This window comes from Juglans microcarpa x Juglans regia, chromosome 7S, assembly GCF_004785595.1.
Source record: "Juglans microcarpa x Juglans regia isolate MS1-56 chromosome 7S, Jm3101_v1.0, whole genome shotgun sequence".
NCBI lineage: Eukaryota > Viridiplantae > Streptophyta > Magnoliopsida > Fagales > Juglandaceae > Juglans > Juglans microcarpa x Juglans regia.
The window spans coordinates 16,913,365-16,935,892 of NC_054607.1; the positions used below are offsets into that span (position 1 = coordinate 16,913,365).

The following is a 22,528-nucleotide window of genomic DNA, read 5'->3' on the forward strand; positions in this document are numbered from 1 at the left end:
TAACGGCTAACATGATGACCAGCGTTGCACGCACTCTACACTAACATGATGATCAGTTTATAAAGAGGATGTAGAACTTGTAATACCCTTAACATCATTCTTCAAACATTTTTCTTACTTTAAGTGAGAAAGGCTTATGCCTCTTTGACTTTGTAATTATCATACACACTTTAGGGAGATTTTCTCGGTCACACTCTTAACTTTTGTATTAATTTGTTAATGTTGTTTTATAACTAGTAGAATCTACATATGTGCTATATAATTTATGAAGCACAAAACTCTTTTCCTCTAATGGATGTACTATATATATATATATATATATATATATATAATGCTATTTATATTGATGTTAATAAATAGCATGCAGTATCAGTACGTGTGTAATTAACAAATTAATTAATTAAGACTATTTTTTATTCCACTCATATTATCTTCTTCTCTTTTGGGATGTGTTTGGATCGATCGATTTGAGAAGAATGATTTAGATGGGTCTTTAAAATGTAAATCCTCTGCCATATTAAAATGAAAAAAATCTAATCTCAAGCTGGTGTAGAGTACATGATATAATAAAGTGTTTACATGACATAATTTACAAGTGTGACAATATGTGACATGACCCGTGAACTCAACAAGAACATGACACAAAATTAGCAGGTTTAAATTCAATATAAATGAGTTTTGATAAAAACAGATTAATCCGTTAAGACACGATTAACAAATAGGTCAATAACGGGTCAACTCGTAGTAAACCATTTAAATCTTATTTCAAAATTACAATTGTATTATTGTTAAGTTGTAATATAGATTCTAAATTTTATGTAAAACTATGTTAATTAGGTCAAATGAGTTATTTGTGTCAACTCAATCTATTTACATGAAACAAATTGAAATAAGTTGTGTCATGTTGACTTATTTTTAATTAATTATTAAACATGTCAAAGGTTGACACGACACGACCCATTATTTAAATGAGTTGGATTACAGTTTGAAAGTTTGATGCATTTAGCTTAATGGGTCAGGTTGACCTATATAGTCAAATATCATGAATGACTTGATACGACACAAACACGATCCGCAAACACGAATTGCCACCCCTAATAATTTGATTTGGAAGCAAAATTTTAAAATTTAAATTTTACAAATAAAATTTTGTCATTTAAGTGATGTAGATGATTTACTCTATAGTACACCGATTTGAAAATAAAATAATTCTAAAATTTGGGTTTAGAATTTAGATTTATGCGTCAAAGTTATAAAGAATTTAATTTATTTTTTTTAAATCGAAGTTTATATCATGATTGGCTTGAAATCCAGATTCAAATTGAAATCTAAATTCTTTCCATCCAAACACAATCTTGATCATTACTATATAACCAAGTGTCCCACTTTTTTGCTTTCCCTAAATGGAGACGTATGCGTAATGTCAATGTACTATGAGGACCATGTGCATTTGGGACAGATCCGACAATACTACAAAAGAAGAAATAATACATTGCGCGCATAAAGTTAAGATTGCAGATAGTAGCTCATACTATTCTAGGATTCTCTTCATTTTAGAGACTCTGATCACATGTGTGAGTCATTTTCAATAACCCCACCATTAGTCTCCCCTCGATCTCTTTTTTTCTCTCCCCAACCAAACAAAGGCCAAAGGTAGAAAAGAAAGAAAGAAAGAAACGCGGGGGGATCAGTAGAATTTCCAAAAAGACAAACCAAACCACCTTTCGTGACCATATTATTATAAGTGCTAGCTTTCCCACATAAAGTCTGGATATAACCCATCTGAGGATCGAGGCTCTTCAAAGAGCTCTCTGAAGATGAGTTTAATGGCGGACCTCCATATTGTAAGTGACAAGAATCTGTGCTTCCAGTCACCGACTTTCATTGAGTGGCTCAAGCCTTCCCCTCTTCTTCTTCCTCTTCTTCTTCTTCTTCTTCTTCTTCTTCTTCTTCTTCTTCTTCATATTCTTTTTCCGAGAATTCAAAAGATTTCGTTCAGGAGACGATGCAGTGTTTGCCTCTTTTAAGCAGGTTTGCTGTGACGAAGACGGTGAAGGAGGAAGAAGATATGGGACTGAGAAAAGAGAATTCAGCGAATATCAAAGAAGAGAAGGTTAATGAGAAAGTTACTGTAGCCTTGCACATTGGTCTACCTAACTGGGGGGATTCAAATCATGCAGATCAGAAGAAAAGTTATGATCTTCATCTTAAGGAAGAAGATCATGATCAAGCAGCAAAGAAAAGCTTTTATGGATGTTCTTTTAACGCAGAGAGTAGGTTTTGGATACCAACTCCTGCACAGATCCTTGTTGGGCCGATGCAGTTTGCTTGCTCCATTTGTAGCAAGACCTTCAATAGGTACAATAACATGCAGGTTAGACGACGACAACGTTACTTCTCATCATCATTCTCTTCACAGCTTCTTTCTGGAAATATATATGTATTCCTGTTCATCCATTCATTTTCTTTCGTGGAATTGAACAATATAAGCATACATACATGATATAGATATCGGCGACACGTAATTTTGTGTTCTTGGTTCGTTTCTTAGTGAGGAAAAAAGAAAATGAAAAAGTAATGCATGTTCTTGGTACATGAACAGGATAGATCGATCGAGGGGTGTCGGTATCTTGTTTATTAATAGCTCGATATCTTGTTTATTATTAAGGATGCATGATTGATAATTTCTGAGGGTTATAAATATGCACATTTTCATGAGCAACCACATGATGATCCTACTACTGATCCATAGCTAGCTTAGTACTGTTTGCTTTTTGGAAGCGGGGTAGAATTAATAGGTAAATCTTTTCCTGATCAGCTTTCTTTTTTAATAGGTGTTTCTACTTTGCTAAAAAAGGGAGAAATTTAGGGAAAGCTGATCCATTATTAAGGCAAATAATATGATGGATCAGTAATAATTAATGGGTCCTACTTTATGTGCATAATCTAGCTATCTTTAATCTTATTATTCTTATAATTAATTGTAGAGTTTGGATAAAAACTTTATTTAGGAGTGGAAGAGAAATATGCATCCTTGATCATGATGTAAATATATATATATATATATATATTTTTTTTGCAAGCATTAATTATATATGTTAGCTAGACGTCGTTGTTTTTATAAGGTGCATCTAAATTCTTGCTAGCTAGCTACATGATATATATCATTCAAACTAAGAAGATAATATTGCCTAAATTTCGTATCAAAATTTAAAGTTTGTGTACATCATGATCATGTCTTGACTCTATTCTTGTTAAGATACAAAGTCATCAATTCTCATCATGATCACCACCTAAATGTCTAATAAAATGAAGGATCTTGCCAGCTAAAATAATCTTAATTAGTGTTTAGAAAACAAAAATCATGATCATGAGCCTTCAAAGTCGACCCATAGTACTTGATCTCCTTTCCTTTTGGTTGGAAGATCAAAACGACCTTAATTAGGTTTTGATCACAAGGACCATTATATTAATTTGTTGCATTTGAGCAGTGAGATATTTTGAGGTATTCTATGAATAGTAGTAAAAAAGTAATGATAGAATATTGAATAGTAGTTGAAAAATCATTATAATTACTTTAATTAATTATTTGAGTATTCTCAACCATTTTATGAAAGGTGCATGAAGTAAATATAGTTAACGTCTGGTCTGATGGTCATCAATTAGGCACTAACCAGCAGCCAAAAAAATCAATAAGCTTTTTGAAAGCTCCAGTACTTTCCTGATCATATTTTTTCATATGGTCTAATCCTAATCAATGGTTTTCATCAATAATGACATTACCAAAGCTCATTAGTAATATATATATATATATATATATATATATATATATATATATATATATATATATATATATATATACACACACACACACCTAGTTCACATGTGATTTGAAGTTTATTTCTGCATCTCTCATGGATTCTAATCTTCAACAAATTTGATGCATGTTTGAGATGAATTAGACATGGATAGCACTTAGCTTGGAAAGAAAGTACTGATTTTTTTCTTTTTTTTTTGGGTTTGATTCGGTGATGATCATATATAGATGCACATGTGGGGGCACGGATCTGAGTTCAGAAAAGGACCAGATTCACTTAAAGGAACACAACCAGCTGCTATGCTGCGGCTACCTTGCTATTGTTGTGCTCTAGGCTGCAAGAACAACATCAATCATCCGAGAGCAAAGCCACTCAAGGACTTCAGAACACTTCAAACACACTACAAAAGGAAGCATGGAGCAAAGCCATTTATGTGTAGAAAATGTGGGAAATCATTTGCAGTCAAAGGAGATTGGAGGACACATGAAAAGAACTGTGGAAAGTTGTGGTATTGCACTTGTGGATCTGACTTTAAACACAAGAGATCACTGAAAGATCACATCAGATCCTTTGGAAAGGGGCATTATCCCCACCCTTCTCTTGAGGGTTTTGAAGATGACAAGGAATGCATCACCGGTTCTGAGGATGAATTTGCAGCTCCCTGACCTTAATAATTAGATGTTTTCTCTTCCTGTCTACGTACGTACGTCCTTTGTTTCGTGCTCGTCTAAGCTTGTGCTCAGTAACAAACAATTCTCTCAACAATTGCCCAGCAGGCAAATATACTAGGGAGCGGTTTGTTACGGAGCATTTGCTGGCCGATGGGCTTATCTTTATATATATATTTCAACTCTCAAGACAGTTTGGATTGTGGTCATGTATGTTAATAAGCAGATTGCCTGAGGGGATGAAGTAGATGAATTTTCTTTTCCTAGCAGCAGTAACACAGTTGGCATTCCAGTGTTCAAGATTTTGTCAACTCTTCTAAGGGGAAAATTTGTCAGCTTCATTGCTAACTGGTAATCTATATAAAAGGATTTTGATTGTCGTTGTTGTCATCTTTTGAACTGTTTTATCATCTCTCTCTCTCTCTCTCTCTCTCTCGTTGAAATTATAAGAAAAGATGAGATCGGAATCACCCCGCCAATCTATCAATATTCGATCTGATCTTCCGATCCCTATGTCTTTTTTACTTTTTTTTTTTTAATGTTATGTAGTGCTTTGGATGTTTTGAGGTTATAGCACCGGTCTAGCTCTAACCTCCACCCTTTGTCATAACTTCATGATCTTGCAAAAAAAAAAAAGAAAAGAGAGGAAAAGAAAAGAAAAAGAAAAAGTATATGGCCGAAGCCCCTTTTTAGAAACTCTTTGAGTATTACTAATGACCATTAATAATTGTAGTTAAAAGAAGAAGATCATGCAAGAAAATGCATCATCTAGAGACAGTTAAAAGATGGAACGTACAAGAATTTGTTGCCATAGAAGTAATTAGGAATTCCCAATGAACTGGGACAATTAGCAACCATTGTAACATATGTATCTTGCAAGAGCAATGCTACAACTAGAAAGAGATTTCACTAAAGTAAACCAACAAACTGACATGATTTTATATTCTACGTTAGATCTACTTTACAAGATACATCAGTTTGTTGGTTTACTTTTGTAAAAACTCTTTAAAGCTAAAGCATTTCTCTTCTTACAAAAAGAGTTGGGTCAGCATGTGACAAGTGTAAAATCATCTTACTTGATCAGCGCTAGAGCTTTAGCCACTATGTCAAAATATTCAGGACAAAAAGGTAAAAAAGGTTGCCTGTGAATCGTGGGTTTTTGAATTTGATATATTCATTATCAGAGATCATGTACAAATTATCTCATATACCAACTCGAGCCGATACCTGTAGAATTATCCTAATATTAATGTTTTGTGTCCTTACTTTCAAAGGCGTAGTGGAGAAGTTGGTGAGAGTCCAATTTGGAGACCTACTTAACAAATCATGCATACACCCCATCAACTGAGATTATAATATCAAAGGGAGAATGATTGAGCACTAATCAAGCTGAATGGAGCTTGGGTTTCTATAGTCTTACTTTGATGACTTTTTCCATGCTTCACCAAAACAAAGTATGAAACCCAGATCAAGGGTGAAAGCTGTATGGTTTGTATGTGGGAAAAGGGCAGTTTGCACAAGACTTTTTTTCTCAGCCAAGATGCATGGGTGTGATCTTGATCGTCGATACAGAGAGAGCGAGAGAGAAGGGTTTGGAAATTTGGTTTCTTTTGAGGTAGGCTTGACCAACTAAAAAGGTGTTGAAAATTTTATGAGATGAGGTTTGATTTCTAATAATATAAGAGGGACCTCCACCATGCTTTGTCGGCAGGAGAGAAAAACTTTAGGGCAAAAGAAAAAAACTTTTCTCCTTGGCTGCATTCATTTGCCTTATCTAACTGCATTCACATGATGAAAACATGCAGTTTGAGTACTGCACTCCTGTTTAGCCCTTTGATCTGCTATTAATGGCTCCTGTAGCAAAAAATATGACGGATGGCCGGCCCCCAAATATATGTTAAGAATATAATACAAATAATTAAATCTATATTTTCCTATCAACTTAAATTGTTGAGACAAACGGTGATTTCACATGGTATTAGAGCAGCAGTTATACTCCTGAATTTAAACTTGACTCTACAGTACTAGATCTATAATATTTTGATTTCATATAGTATTAGATAATATATTGATCTCACAATAATAATTAGCTTCTCATATATAATCGATGAGCAGGAATAGCTAAATTGTTAGATTTGAAAATTTGTATGATCATGTCTCAAGATATTATACAAAAATATTGAAATCTATATTTCAAAAAACAATTTCAATGCTAGCATTTTGATGTTCAAAATTTTCTTCAAGCAAGTACTTGATCATGATCTTTAAGCCTCACAAAATTTGCTTGAATGAAAACATATCAAAAGCTATTTATATAATGGGACAAATTAAAATGGAATATGTTGAGAAAACAAAATGTGCAATTATAAAAAATAAAATAAAAGACTAATATTTTAAGAGAGTATTAATTAATCAAATTACATGCATATATAATTTTTTATACACTTTTAAATATAATTATAAATATAATTGGATATATATATTTTTTTTTGTTTATAAATTTTGATATTACAATTTGTATCACTATATAGTTGATTATGTGGTACTTTCATATATATATATATATATAGGAGGAAAGATCCAAGCCTTGAAATTAAATTATATGGTATACGTACTACCTTAAATATATTAATAATCTGATTTGATATATTATGTTTACTTTATAATTTTAATTTATAATAACACAAGTGTGAAGTGAATGGTGTCGCTTTATAAAATTACTTTTTATTTCATAATATAGTCAGATAAATGATGTGGTTTCATTAAAAGAAAAAAACTCTATACTTCTAAAATTATTATATTGTATATAGATACACAGATCATGTGGTACTGAGAGGGTGTTCTGTTTGATATTGCCACATATTGGTCAGATTATGTAAAATTCAGAGTTGTTATTCTCCACCACTCGGCATCTGGTTCAGTTTTGCCCGAAAACAAACATGAGCAAGCACTGTAACAAATTTACAAATGAAGCTCTAAAAAGATTTTTGTACATCTCTTTCAAAACTCGAAAAAGTTTAAGGTTCAAAACTTTTATTTAAAGAATATACTCATGAAAAATCAATTTGCATTTTTGACATGTATATGATATATATGTTTGAAAGTTTGAAATTTGAAAAATTTGAAAAATGAATGATGCTCTTTTATACATGCAAAAAGTATAAGTTTTATTTGGAAATTCTAAAAAGTGATTGATACTCTTTTAGACATATGCAAAAAGTAAAAATTTTTGTTTGAAAATTTTGAAAAGTGAATGATACTCCTTTTGAGATATGCAAAAAGTAAAAGCTTTTATTTGAGACTTTTAAAAATGAATGATATTGTCTTTGATAATTAAAAAACGAGAAACTTTGTTGAAAATCTTGAAAAATGAATAATGCTTCTTTTTAACATTTGAACATTTTTTAAGTTTGAAAATGAAGTCTCATATCTATAACTAGCTCATTTGAGATCTTCAAAATTACACAACTATAAGCTTTACAACATTCATTCACCAAAAGCTCTCAATATCTATTTTCTAGCATTGAGCCTTAACAATTTATCATTTCGATAGAGATATAGTTTATACTATATTGTTTCATTTTACTCATCGATGAGTGTACTATGACAAGCTATCCACTATCAGCCTTTATATAAACATTAAAAGAGTGTGTACAACCTTGTGAGTTTAGTACGAGCTCTACATAGTGAATAGCTAAATAACTACTCGTAAGGTATTGTATGCAAATTCTTTGACGTAGTATTGTTCAAATGTGCAATACTTTTCTATCTCCACAAGAAGGAGGTTGCGTAGGTTGGCCTCTTAGCTTTTGTTCAATAGGAAGTACGATTTGTGAGATCATTAGAGAGAGGTGGTTGTAAGGATAACGGAAGAGATTATTGAAAAGTGGGGCAACCTCAAACTGACGAAGGCAGAGCAACATGAGGTTAAGGTGAATGCCATAGTTGAGGAAGTGGTTTTCAGACATGGAAAACTTTGTTTGATTGGCCTTATAGGCATGTCAGATAAGGCCATAAACAAAAAAGCCTTCAAATCCAAAATACAGAACATATAGAAGTCTAAAGGAGGTGTGCAATTCCGAAAAGTAGGAGACAATCTTTTTCTCATTGAGTTTAAGAAGGAACAAGACATTCAAAAAGTTAAGTAGGAAGGCCATGGTCCTTTGATTGCAACCTTCTCTATCTTAACACATTTGATGGTTTTTCTTCTCCAAAAGATATTATATTCAACAAGGAATATACGTGGGTTCAACACCACAATGTTCCTCTTGGTGGGATGACTAAGGGAATTGATGAATAGATAGGGAAACTAATAGGAGAGGTGGAGGAAGTGGATGTTGATGAAGAAGGGATTGGATGGGTCCCTTATCTCAAAGTTAAAGTTTCTATTGACATCACCAAGCTGTTAATGCGAGGCATTCTCCTCAATATGCAAGGTAACAAAGTTTGGGTCTCTTTTATGTATGAATGATTATCAAATTTATGGTTTAGATGTGGAGTTATCAAACATGGTGCAAATGGTTGCTTAAAGGAATCAGTTAAAAGAACCATGCATAGTGGTAACTAAAAGCAATATAGTGCAGGGCCTCGAGCACCCAACCCAAAGTCTGCAAACAAGGTGATTTAGAAGGGCAATGGAGGAATGGAGAATTATGGTTCACACTCCACAGAGCAACATGTAGGAGATGATGATGTGGAAGGGATTGATACCTTTTATGGAAAGAAATCAAATCCCACGATAGACGAGGCTGATTCTCTAGAAGTACACATGAGAGAAGATGATAATTAGAAAGGATGCCAATTAGAGAAGATGGAGCCAATCACGGGTCAAAATTCTACTAGGAATTCTCTCTCTTTAGGAGAGTAGCAAGAATGATTATTGTAGCGGCTGGCCACTAAACCTGACAATATAAACGAGTCTCCTAAGCTGGAACTTTCGAGGGTTTGGGAACCCTCAGACAGACAGAATCCAATGTCTTTTGACAAAGGAAAAGTGTCATAGTCTGATTTTCATCATGAATAAGTTAAGGTTAAATTGAAGCTTGATATTGTTTTGCAGTGGAAATTAGAGGCAGCAGTGGAGGTCTAGCCCTTATGTGGAATCATGACCTTGATATTCAATTATGCAACTTCACCAGATGGCATATTAGTGCCCTGATCAAATAGAAACACAATGGAAATTCCTAAATGTTCACTAGATTTTATGGTCATCTAGAAACTTCCAAGAGGGAGAGCAGCTGGAATTTGCTTAAGCACCTGAAATTTGAAATTACAATGCCATGGATCTGCATGGGCGTCTTTAATGAGATTAACTGTCAAAGTGAAAAGGTTGGAGCAACTTCTAGATCATATAAACAAATGGAAGTTTTTAGAGAAGCACTTGAATTTTGTTCTCTTAGTGACTTACAAAGGGACAAAAATCTACATGGTCAAACAATAGACAAGGTAGGGGGTTTACCAAGGAAAGACTTGATTGAGATGTGGTTAATTCTGAATGGCAGCATATGTTCCCAAATTCCACTTGTTTTGTATTGCCTACTTTAATATCAGATCACTCTCCGCTCCACATAATACTCTCCAGGAACAACAATGGCAGAAGAGGGAACACTACATATTCAGATATGAAGCTGCTTGGGCCTTGAGAGAGGACTACTCGAGTGTATTAAATAAGCATGGAGTAAGGAGATTGGAGGAGAGGAGGGACTAACAATGATGAGAAACAAGCTCCAAAATTGCAAAAAGGCCCTCACCATGTAGAATTCTTCCAGTTACAAAAATGCCCCAATAGACATAAGCAGGAAAGTAAAGAGGATTGCAAAACTATAGGGATTAGGGAATGGAAACCACCTCAATACTATTCAGAAGCTCCAAGATGAAGTGGAATTCACTTTAGCAGAGGAAGAAATAAAATGGAACTAGTGAGCAAAACAGAACTGGTTGCAACATGGGATAGAAACACTAAATTCTACGACATGTAAGCAAACTAGCGAAGGAAAACCAACTCTATCAACCAGATAATGGATCATCTGGGAAGCTTAATAACTAATCAATCATTGATCGGTGATTTATTCACTGGTTTCTTTTCTAATCTTTTTGCTTCTTCTAATCCTTCTACTATTGCTAGTTGTCTCAATGGCATGGAGACAACAGTTACAACTGATATGAACTCAAAAATTTTATTTGATTTTACTGAATTGGAAGTGAAAGAAGCTATTTTTCAAATCACCTCTATGAGCTTTCTAGGTCCTGATGGTTTTCCAGCTCAATTTTATCAAGTTAACTGGGCAAATATTGGGAAGGATGTGTGTCAATTTGTGCTTCAAGTCCTAAGGTAGGGTGGTTCTTTAAAGAGTGTTAATGAAACTCTTATTACAGTCATTCCAAAGATTAAGGAGCCAAAAAAGGTCTTTGAATTTAGATCAATTAGTCTATGCAATGTTATTTATAAGATAGTTGCAAAGGTGTTAGCCAATAAGCTAAAGAAAGTCTTTCCTGATATTATATACCCCAATCAAAGTGCCTTTGTTCCCGATAGGCTAATTACTAATAATATTCTTATAGCTTATGAAACTTTACATACCTTGAATTCTCGAATGCAAGTTCAATCAAGCTATATGACACTTAAACTTGACATGAGCAAGACATATGATCGAGTGGAGTGGAAATTTCTTGAAGAAGTTATGACCAGAATAGGTTTTGATCTTAGATGGATATCACTATTGTAATGCCCCGGTCTAGGAGGTCCAAAGAGTTAGCTCATAATACTGAATATCCTTTCCAATAGCACCATTATAAATAATCTAGAAACTCCAAAAAATATTCAACACAAATATCCATATTCCTTCATAGGGACACTAAAGAAAATCCTCAATAAAAAAAAAATTAAAAACTCACCGTAGACTTAAAAATATCCATAACTTAAAATACCGAAATAACTAATAACAATAACTCTATGAAACATGACTCAATAAATACTTGTACCAAATGACACTTATTCCTCTACGATCATCACATTTTGATAAAACTTCTTACTCTTGTTCTCTAGCTAAACCATCAAAATGATCTGAAAAATATTGTAGAGATAAGGGATAAGTTATCAACAACTCAGTAAGCAGAAAACATATGCTAGTATGTAAACATAAGCATTTTTTCAGAGTTCAGAATGCAGAAACAAAACATTTCAGTTTCAATATGAAAATCTCAAAAATACATATTGTCAGAAAATCTGAGCGACACTTCAAACTGTTTATATTCAAAAACCAACTTTTCATATTCAAAGACCCATTTGGCACAATATGACTCTTCATCTTATCATATCATATAAGAGTATCATATCAGAACAGAGACCATATTTAACCCCGTGGTAGGGTTATGCATTCTGCAAAAAGCTAAGCAAAACATATATCACCATGTTACCAAAGCAATTGCACTCAGAACAGATGTCATTATTATATCTCATTGTAGGGCGAGAGGTCACTATTATATCCCGTAACAGGGCCATAGGTCACTATTATATCCCGTGACAGGGCTAAAAGTCACTATTATATCACGTGACAGGGTTAGAGGTCACTGTTATATCCCGTGACAGGGCCAAAGGTCACTACTATGTCACGTGATAGAGCCAGATGTCACTATTGTATCCCGTGACAGGGTCAAATGTCACTATTGTATCCTGTGACAAGGTCAGATATTAGAGCAAAATAGAATTAGAATCACCATATCAAAACCATAATCAGAAAGTCATGCCAAATGTTTTTCAGATGCCACATCATATCAAAACAGAGTACTGAAATTCAGTTCATTTCACATTTTTCAAAATAGATTCAGAACATTTTCACGTCACATGCAAAAATTATCAAATTTTTATATTCGCTCATTTTTCTCTGCTCAATAACAGAATGTCAAAAATAAGTTCATGTCTATACCAGTCATGCCAGAAAATATTTTATTCTTATATAGAATTTCATAAGTAAAGTATAACAAATAACTGAGGTCATTTGAAATTTATTTTCATAACAAAACATGCATATTTTTCAAAAATAACCTCAGCCCATTTAATTTTTATGCAAATTCTAGCATAAGAACTCCACTTACCTGAACTTCTTACATTTTCATAAATTTTCTACAATAATGCCAAACAGATATTAATCATCATCGAGAGAAGCCTCGAGTTGCGGCAAACGGCTAGGCACAATGACTGGGAATGTGAGGAAAAACAACGAACCTAGGGTGTACCGCCGACGTTTTCTTGGGCTCTTCTGGGTGGTCCTATCTGTTCAGTTGTAGCTTTGAGGTTGCATTGATTGGCCAGTAATGGAGGAAAGGTTTATCTGTTTCAGTGATGAAAAACAGAGTATTCCCTCCCAAAAACTTTCGGTGGTGGGTACGATGGTAGCACTTCTACATTGGACAGTTGAGTGTGGGGTATGGTGGGGCAGGTTGGCTTTTGGTCGTGCGTGGGTGCTACGCGCCATTGCTGATGGCTGAGGTTTCACATGGAGATGGTGGTTGGGGGTTTGCAATGCTGCAGCAAGAGGAGGCCGTGGGCTATGGAAAAGCTGTGAGGGTGTAACATCGGGGGATGGTTGGGCTTCACTTTCGATGAAGGACTTGTGTGTTCTTGGGCAAGCTGCTCTGCTTTTGGCAAGGAAAACAGAGGTCTCTTAGCGTGCGATGGTGGCTTGGGTCCTGTACGTGGGTGACTCGTGACCGAGTTGTGGCGTTGGTTTTATGTGGAGATAAAGGAATGGTTCAGTGTGGGGTGATTACATGCGGTAGGGTGCTAAGCCAAGAAGACGGCAACTGGGAGAGGATGAAGAGTGCTTGGGCAATTTCTCCTTGCATGAAATAATATGTGTATATATATGTGAGTGATATGAAAACCCTAGAGAAGGGAAGGGGAAAACTGCGGTGAGGGAGTGGGATACGGATTGGTACGCAAGGAGAGTTTGAGTATCGAAATCTGTTGAGAGGAAGATTTTATGTGAGAAACAAAAAGAGTAAAACGTAGAATCAAGGGGAGTTAAAAATCAAATGGAGAGAAAATCGGGAGAAGATATATATGGTTGCCTAATCAAAGTAGTGGTATATATATAGTCGCTGTTGAAAACCCTAGTGGGAGTAGATCACGTACGTGCATGGAATATGGGAGTGAAACCTACTCCCTGGTTGCCACGGCTTGGGCTTATTGGTCCATTCCATGTATTTGGGCTCATGGGTATGTTACAATAAATAGACTTTTTCTCTGACTTTTGGGCCTCGATCCAAAACTCTATAATATTACAACTTTTCCTATAAATTTTCCCGGCCCATAAAAATATTTTTAACCCAATCCAAAAATATTCCAAGAATTTAACTACAACGGCAAGTCCATTAGAAAATTTGATATCTGTTAAAAATCAATTTGCGCCCGTAAAATAGTACTTGAACAAAATCAACTGGGCTTTTCATATGCTTAACCCAAAAATATTTAGAAAACAGGCTTGGTACTGGACTCGGGTGTTACAACTATTGATGAATTCAATCGCTTTAGTCTGTTACTCTATTTTAATCAATGGTGAATCACATCAATTTTTTTCTCCATCAAGGGGTATAAGACAGGGAGATCCACTTTTCCCATATCTTGTCATCCTATGTGCATAAGCTTTAACATCTCTCCTAAACCAAGTAGAGGCAAGAGGTACCATTACAGATGTTCCTATTAGAAAAGGGCAAATTTGTATTAGTCAACTTTTTTTTTTTTCCAAAATTATAGCCTCGTCTTTTGCAAAACTAATTCGTTGGAGTGGAGTAAAGCTTTTCATATAGTGGAGACCTATGAAAAAGCATTAGGTCAAATGCTAAAGAAGGAAAAGAACTCAATCCTTTTTAGTAGGAACACTCCTCCAGATATACAAAGAACTATTCTTAAAATTACTGGGGTGAAGTCTACTGGATCATATGAGAAGTACTTGAGCCTACCTGCTGTTGTGGGAAGATCAAAGAATGCTGCATTTCACTCACTTCTTGATAAGATTTAAGCTTAGACTACCACTTGAAAAACAAAGTTCATGTCAGCAGTAGGCAAAGAAATTCTTTTGAAAGCTATTTTCTAAGCAATTCTCACTTATACTATGGGGATCTTTCTTCTCCCTCAATCAATCACTTAGAGACTAAATAGATTGCTAAAAATGTTCTAGTGGGGATATGATGAAGACCTAAAAAACTTAGTGGGTTGGATGGTATCAAATGAGACTTCCTATGGAGCGGGGAGGGTTGGGTTTAGAAATTTTAGAAGCTTTAATCTTGCCATGTTGTCTAAGCAAAGCTGGCATTTGTTACAAAACCCAGAATCGCTTCTTGTTAGAGTAAATAAATAAAAGTATTTTCCATAGGTTGACCTTATGGATGCCACATTAGGATCTAAGCCTTCTCTTGTTTGGATGAGTATTCTTATAGCGCACCAACTGTTAAAGACAAGTCTTGTTTAGAGAATAGGAAATGGAAGGAGGGTTAGAGTTTAGAAGGATAAGTGGATACCAAGATCTCCATTCCCACATGATCCAAACCCCTATTAATGGCCTTTAAGATAATGGCCAAGGTGGTTGCCCTCATAGACTATGATATGAAAAGATGGAAGGATGAACTCTTGAATACTCTCTTCTCTCCCCAATAAGTTGATCTAATAAAGACTATTCCTATCAGTCTTGGTGAAAGAGAGGACCAGAGGGTTTGACATTAAACAAATAATGGAATTTTCTCTGTGAAGAGCACCTATCATCTTCATAGGGAACTTATTTCCAAAAATGTATGGAAATCTTCCAATGGAAAGATGCAAAATGAGGTATAGAGATCTATATGGCAATTACATGTTCTTAATGCTGTGAAAATGTTTCTATGGAAAGCTTGTCCCCCCCCCCCCCCCACTTTCTCAAACCTGTGCAAGAAGAAAGTTGTGGAGGATGATATGTGTTCTTTTTGTAGGAATTATTTGAAACTAATGGGCATGTATTTTGGGATTGTGTTGCCGCAAAAGATGTCTGGAGTCAAGGGTGTATAAGAATACAAAATATGGTTGTCCACAGTAACTCTTTCACAGATATATGGAGCCAGCTTCACCAAAACTTGTAGCAAGATAACCTGGAGGAAGCTGCTATGATTTTATGGTTGATATGGACCATGAGAATGATGTTACACATGGTAAAGGCTTTATTCGCCTCAATTCCCTTGTTAAAAGAGCTAGAGAGGAACTACAAGCTTTTAAAAGTGCCCTAGGGATCCATACCTCTCCTACTAGAAGTACTACAGAGTCGATATGCTTGTGGAAGATACCTCTTGATAGAGTCTATAAAGTTAATTGGGATGCAACCATCAGCATTGATAAGGGTACTGTTGGTATTAAAGTCGTCATAAGGGATGTTGAAGGCCCTGCCATTGGAACTCTCAGAGCTCCAAGAAACTTCATTGCTAATGCTTTTCTTGCAGAATCTTATGTAGTGATGTTAGCTGTCAGATTCTATCAAGACAAAGGGATTAAAGAACTGATCCTGGAGGGTGATGCTCTTCAGGTAGTGAATAATCTCAGCAAAGAGAGAACAGATTGGATCCAAGCGAGTCTACTGATTGAGGATGCAAAAACCAACTATTTTATTTGCTACTTGGTTTGCTATCCATACTAAAAGAGATGCAAACAAGGCAGCCCATAACTTAGTAAGAGATGCTCTTAAGCTCCATGAAGACTTGTTTGGAATGGAAGAAGTTCCTAATTGTATTCATTCTATTGTTTTCAGTGAGATGATGCAAGACTTTTTTTAAAAATAAAATATCTGGTGTTAAAAAAAAAAATGAGATTACGTTGTGAATTTGGCAATCCTCAAATAGTAGTGTGAGGTGAGGATGTAGGTAATAGGGCTGAACCTTGTTAAAACACTGAGTTTGCATCTCTCTTACACTTACTCTTTATATATTCTGCTACTTAGTTTTATGTTCACGTCTTATATTATGTATTTGATATATAATTGTTAATTTTTTAAAACGAACCCAATTCACATCCTCTCTTGGGTTAATCATTTGGGCAACAATTGATATTAGAGCAATGATTCTTTTGTAAGATTATTTGTCTTTTAAGTTAAAGATATTATGACTAACATCTTAATAGCTACATTTTGGTAAAGGTTAATCTACTGCTCGGCCTCTACTATTTTGTGGAAACAATTATACGCTCTAGAAAGGTAGAATGAGAATATTTCATGAGTCTCAAAATTCTCAAAAATGGAGATATGTTGCAAAAGGATAACATATCTCAAAGATGGAGATGCGTTGTTGAATGAGTAAAAGGTCATGAAAGAAGAAGAAAATTTGGATGATGAAGATAGAAAATTTGTTCAATTGAATGTACAAGCCACAACAGAATAATGACATGAATGTCTGCAAATTTTTTTTTGGGTAAGTTGGAAATAACTTATGAAGAAACTTTGCAAGTTAAGGAGTAAAAATTTACTTTCTGGTTCATGAATATGAAATGTTTAGAATGGCTGATGATGAATCCATATCCACTATGTATACAAATTTTACTAACATTATAAATAGTATAACAACTCTTGGCAAGGTTTATGCAAACTTGGGGTCAACAATAAAAATTCTCAACTCTCCCAAAAAGTTGGGAACCAAAAGTAACGGTGATTCTTGAAGATAAAGAACTTACAAAACTCAAGATAAGTGAACTCAATAGTCACTTATTACCTATGAGCAACCATTAAAAAGATGATAAGAGGAAGGAAAACTAACGAATAGCTTGGCACTTAAAGCTATGCCACAAGAAACCAAAAGTGAAGAATATGAGGAAAATGACAAAAAAGATGAAGAAGTTGCAATGTTAACACGAAGCTTTCAGAGATTCTTAAAGAAAAATAAAGTTTTTTCAAGGAAATCCTTCAAACAATTTTTCAAGAAAAATACAGGCAAAAATGATTCTATAACTTGTTACAAGTTCAATAAGCCTAGATATATCAAGGCGGAATGTCATCTGCTAAAGAAAGATCGAAACAAGGGCAAGAAAGTCATAAGATCTAATTGGGATGATGATTCTAGTTGCTCAAACAACGAAAGAAGCAACAAAGAAATGATAGATTTTTATCTTATGGCTAAATATGATCTTGAAGTAACAATTATTGATAATATTTTAATTGAAATCCTTCGTATGAGGAATTTCATAATGCTTTTAATGAATTGCATGAGGCACTTGAACAGTTGTGTATTAAATAAATTATTTTAAAAAAGAACTCTTCTTTTAGCAAGAAAGATTGATGTTTTAAGAAAAGAAAATATCATTTCAAAAAGTGCAAATCATGAGTTGAAGAAAAAAGTATTAAAGTTGGAAAAGATCATTGAAAATTTTGCTAGTCGAAAACAAATTTTGAAAAACTTCTTAGAAATCAAATATTTGTTTTGACAAAGCATATTTGGAATATATGCCAAAACAAAATTACAAACCTTACAAAAACTTCTTTAAGAAATCTTTTAAATCAAAGTCTAATACTCAAATCTAGAAGTGTAAAAATTAATCAGGAAACCAGAAAATCGGATTGAACCGGCCCTAATCGGTGGAATCGGTCTAGTTTTGGAACGGTCCAGTCCGGGACCGGTTCCCTTAATTCCAAAACCGGTCAATACCAGTCTCGTTCCGGTTCTATACTTTTTAGGACAAGACCGTACTGGTTCACTATATAATATATTTTAAATTAATTTTTTAAAAATTATATATAAATTTTTTTATATTATATAAAATTTATATATATTATATATATATAATAATATAAATTATAATTATATATAAGATAATGTTTAATTATAATTTATAACTTAAAATTTTAATCTTAAACATGAAAATTTATTTGATCATATGCTTTAAACATAAAATATTTATATTAATAACATTTTATAGCAGTTTTTTTTATTTGTTTTATAGCAGATTTTTTTAAACTGTTTTTTTTATAAACATATTTTTATGGCAAATTTGCATTTTATTAAAACCGAAAAACTAGACCGAACCAGACCGAAATCAATAAAACTAGGGGTACCGGTTTAGGAGGGTAATCGGTGCATAATCGGTTTTTGAAAATACAAAATCGGTGAATATCTGTTCGATCTTAAATTTTGTCCAAAACCGGACCGGACCGGACCAGACCGGTTACATCTCTACTCAAATCTCTTCTCATAAAAATAAATTCCAAAGAAACATACTATTACAATTATCCATGTTCTTCATATATATCACAAGTTATCTGCAATTTTTATAATAGAAATGATCATAATTATCATGTAGATCCTATTATAAGAAAACAAAACATGATTATTAGGACCATATGGGTACCTAAAAATCTTGTTTCTACTAATACTAATAAATGAAGGACCCAAAGAACTTGAGTACAAGAAAATAATTTAATTGTCTTTTGTATGTATGCATGAAGTCCTCCATAAGCAAAAGAAACAAAAGGTTTCTAGACAATGGATACTCAAGACATATGATCGAAATAAAATTAAGTTCATTACTCTTAAATCTAAAGATGTAGAACACATAATATTTGGAGACAACTTGAAGTGAAAGGTCGTGGGAATATGTAAGTAAAATTGGTAAGAAATCTTCTCTCATAACTCAATTATGTGATAGAGGTTTTATAGTTACTTTCAAAAGGAATAAGTTCATTATTTTGAATTATCTTGAATACAATGTTTGTTTTATTATATTTATAAGTAATAATTTTTATACAATTGAATTTAAAGAAATTAGGTCAAAGATGCTATTTATTTTCTAACTCAAATAAAAGAAGTTGGCTATGGTGTAGAAGACACCTCGTATGTTTTCACAACTCCTCTTAGTTCATCTAATCATTACAACTTTCTCAAATTTTCACACAAAATAAAATAACCAATTCAACTTTTTCAAATCTCAAAACAAAAATAATTTTAAAAAAATATATTCTAACAATATTTTATTCAACTTTTAACTTTAATCTCTACTCATCTCATCTCATCTCATCTATGAAAACAAATAAGGCCGGTTGTGCCAACATGGAATTTATTTCTAAACTTTCAAAAAATGATATTGTGAGAGGTTTACTAAAAGCATATTTTCTTAAAGGACAAAACTTGTGATGAATGCTTTGTATAAAAAAAAAAAAAAAAGAAAAAAAGAACTTATTTTAAAACCAAGTAATACATTTTCACTAGAAGACCACTACAACTGATATCTATAGATCTTTTTGGACCAAACACATGAATATTTTCCTCCTAAACTTGCAACTATGTTTGGTAAAAAAAGATCCATACATATTAGTTTCAATGGTTTTGTAGTGGAAATATGTTTCTTGGTTTTAAAAGAGTTTTTATTTGTTTACCAAATTGGCACAACTCATAGATTTTGTCTTTAAGAAAATTTGTCTTTGGTAAACCCCTCACAAGATCATTTTTTGAAATCTTCTAAATAAGTTCTATATTGGCACGACCTAGTATCCTATGCCATAGCCAACTACTTTTATTTTGAGCATAAAATAATAGCATCTTGTAAGACAATTTCTTTAAATTTAATTGTATAAAAATTATTGCTTCTAAATACAATAAAACAAACTTTGCATTCAAAATAATGCACTTATCTCTTTTAAATATAACTATAAAACCTTTATCACATAATTGATTTATGCTCAAAAGGTTATGCTTTAAACATTTAGTACATTGCCTTTCTTCAATTATCAGAGAAGATTCTTTACAAATTTTACTTATTCCATCGATCTTTCCTTTTAGGCTGTCTCCAAATTTCATGTGTCCTCCATCTTTGAATTTAAGAGCATTGAACTATAGTCTTATCTCCGATCATATATCTTGAGCATCCACTATCTAGAAACCATTTGTTTTTGCTTATAGAAGACTTCATGCATCCTTACAAAAGCAAATAAATGATTTTTCTCGATATTCAAGTTCTTTGAGTCCTTCATTTATTAGTATGAGAAGAAATAAAATTTTTAGCTACCCATGTAGTCCTAACAGTCGTGCTTTGTTTTCATCTAATAGGTCATGCATGATAATCCTTTTCATTTCTATTACAAAAATTGCGGATAACTTGTGACATATATGAAGGACTTGAATAATTATAATATTATATCTTCTTTGGAAAAAATTGTTTCTCTGAAAAAAGTTATGATAAAGGACTTTTATCAAAGATTTTCAAAACCTGCCTTGTCAAATCTACCTAATTAAAGATTTATCAAAGGATTTGTTTTAGCATATATCTCAAATCTGCGATGTCAAAAACACATTTGATTTCTAAGAAGTTTTTCAAAACTCCTTTTTCCATTAGTAAAATCATTAATGATCTTTTTTAAGTCTGCCACCTCCTTCTTTAACCCGTAATTTTCACTTTTAAAATGATATTTTCTTTTCTTAAAATATCAATTTAATTTGTTGAAGAGTTTTTATTTTTCAAAATAATGTATTTGATATCAAATTTTTCAAGTTCCTCATGTAACTCTTCAAAAGATTCTACAATTCCTCATAAGAAGAACTTTCAATCAAATCATTGCCAAGAATTGTTACCTCAAGATCATCTTTGGCTATTAAGAAAGATTTGTTGTCTCTTCATTGCTTGTTTTGATGTCTGAGTCACTTGAATTATCATATCAAGTAGCTTTGATCACTTTATTGCCATTGTTTCGATCTTTATTTAGTAGAGGATATTCAACCTTGATATGTCCAAGCTTATTCCACTCGTAACAAATTAGAGAACCATTTTTTATGTACTTGTCGTAGAAAACCTTTTGATGGATTTTCTTGAAAAGGCTTTTTCTATCTTTAAAGATCTTTAAAACCTTCATGTTAACATTGCAAAAATGATAGATTTGAGAAATCCTACTTCAAAGAACTCATGTAAAACACATTCTACACTTGCAAACATCTTATGAGTGATGATTCAACTATTCTCTTTGTAGATCTCTGATCTGACTACACTCACAGCAGTTATACATAACCTTTTAATATTTATACAAGAACTAATAATGAGTAGGTTATCAAAGTACACTCCTTAATGAGTGAAATAAAACAATACAAAGCAAAATATATCTCTCAAATTGAATAATTGTTTAGGCTCAATGCTAGAAAAGAGAGATCGAGAGTTTTTGATGAATGAATGTTATAAAAGTTGTTGTGTAATTTTAAAGATCTTAAATGAGTTATTGATAGACATATGAGACTTCATTTTCAAATTTCAAAAGAATTAAATGTAAAAAATGAGCATCGCTTATTTTTCAAAATTTTTAAACAAAAGTTTTTTTTTTTTATGTAATTTTCAAGGACAACATCATTTACTTTTTAAAATTTTAAAACAAAATCTTCTGCTCTTGCTTGTGTTAAGAAGAGCATAATTCATTTTTCACAATTCTCAAACAAAAGTTTATTTTTTAAATAATTGTCAAAGACAATATCATTTACTTTTTAAATTTCTCAAACAAAATCTTATACTTTTGCTTGTGTCAAAAATAACATCATTTAATTTTCAAAATTCTCAAACAAAAGATTTTTTTTTTTTTTTTTGCAATCGTCAAAGACAACATAATTCATTTTTCAAAAATCTCAAAGAAAATCTTCTACTATTGGATGTGTCTGGAAGAGCATCATTCAATTTTCATAATTTTCAAAAACATTCTATTTTTTGCATATGTCAAAAAGACATATCAAAATTTTCAAATATAATAAATAACTTTTTGCATATGTCAAAAAGATCATTATTCACTTTTCAAAATCTTAACATATCATGAACATATGAAAAATGCAAACTAATTTTTCATGAGTACTTTCTTAAAAAAAACAAAATACTTTTTTCCTTGAACCCTTTTCGAATTTGAAGGAGATTTGTAAAAATACTCTTAAAGCTTTATTTGTGAGCTTGTTTCCTTTCTTGCTCATGCTTAATATGTTAATGTCCTTCGTTTTCAAGACTCTTATGTGGACAAAATAAGACTCTTTTATGCTTGAACTCCTTTGTTATCATCAAAATCCACAAGTAAATAAAAAATT

General features: G+C 32.9%; 1 protein-coding gene across 1 annotated transcript; it reads left to right on the plus strand.

Annotated features, from left to right (window-relative positions):
- The first annotated feature begins 1,679 nt into the window (after positions 1-1,679).
- On the plus strand, positions 1,680-4,871 carry LOC121241166 (zinc finger protein WIP3-like). Its single transcript, XM_041138817.1, is given in 3 exon segments — positions 1,680-1,904; positions 1,907-2,374; positions 4,046-4,871. Coding segments are annotated over 3 exon segments (993 nt in total). The 5' UTR covers positions 1,680-1,817; the 3' UTR covers positions 4,484-4,871.
- Positions 4,872-22,528: the final 17,657 nt, after the last annotated feature.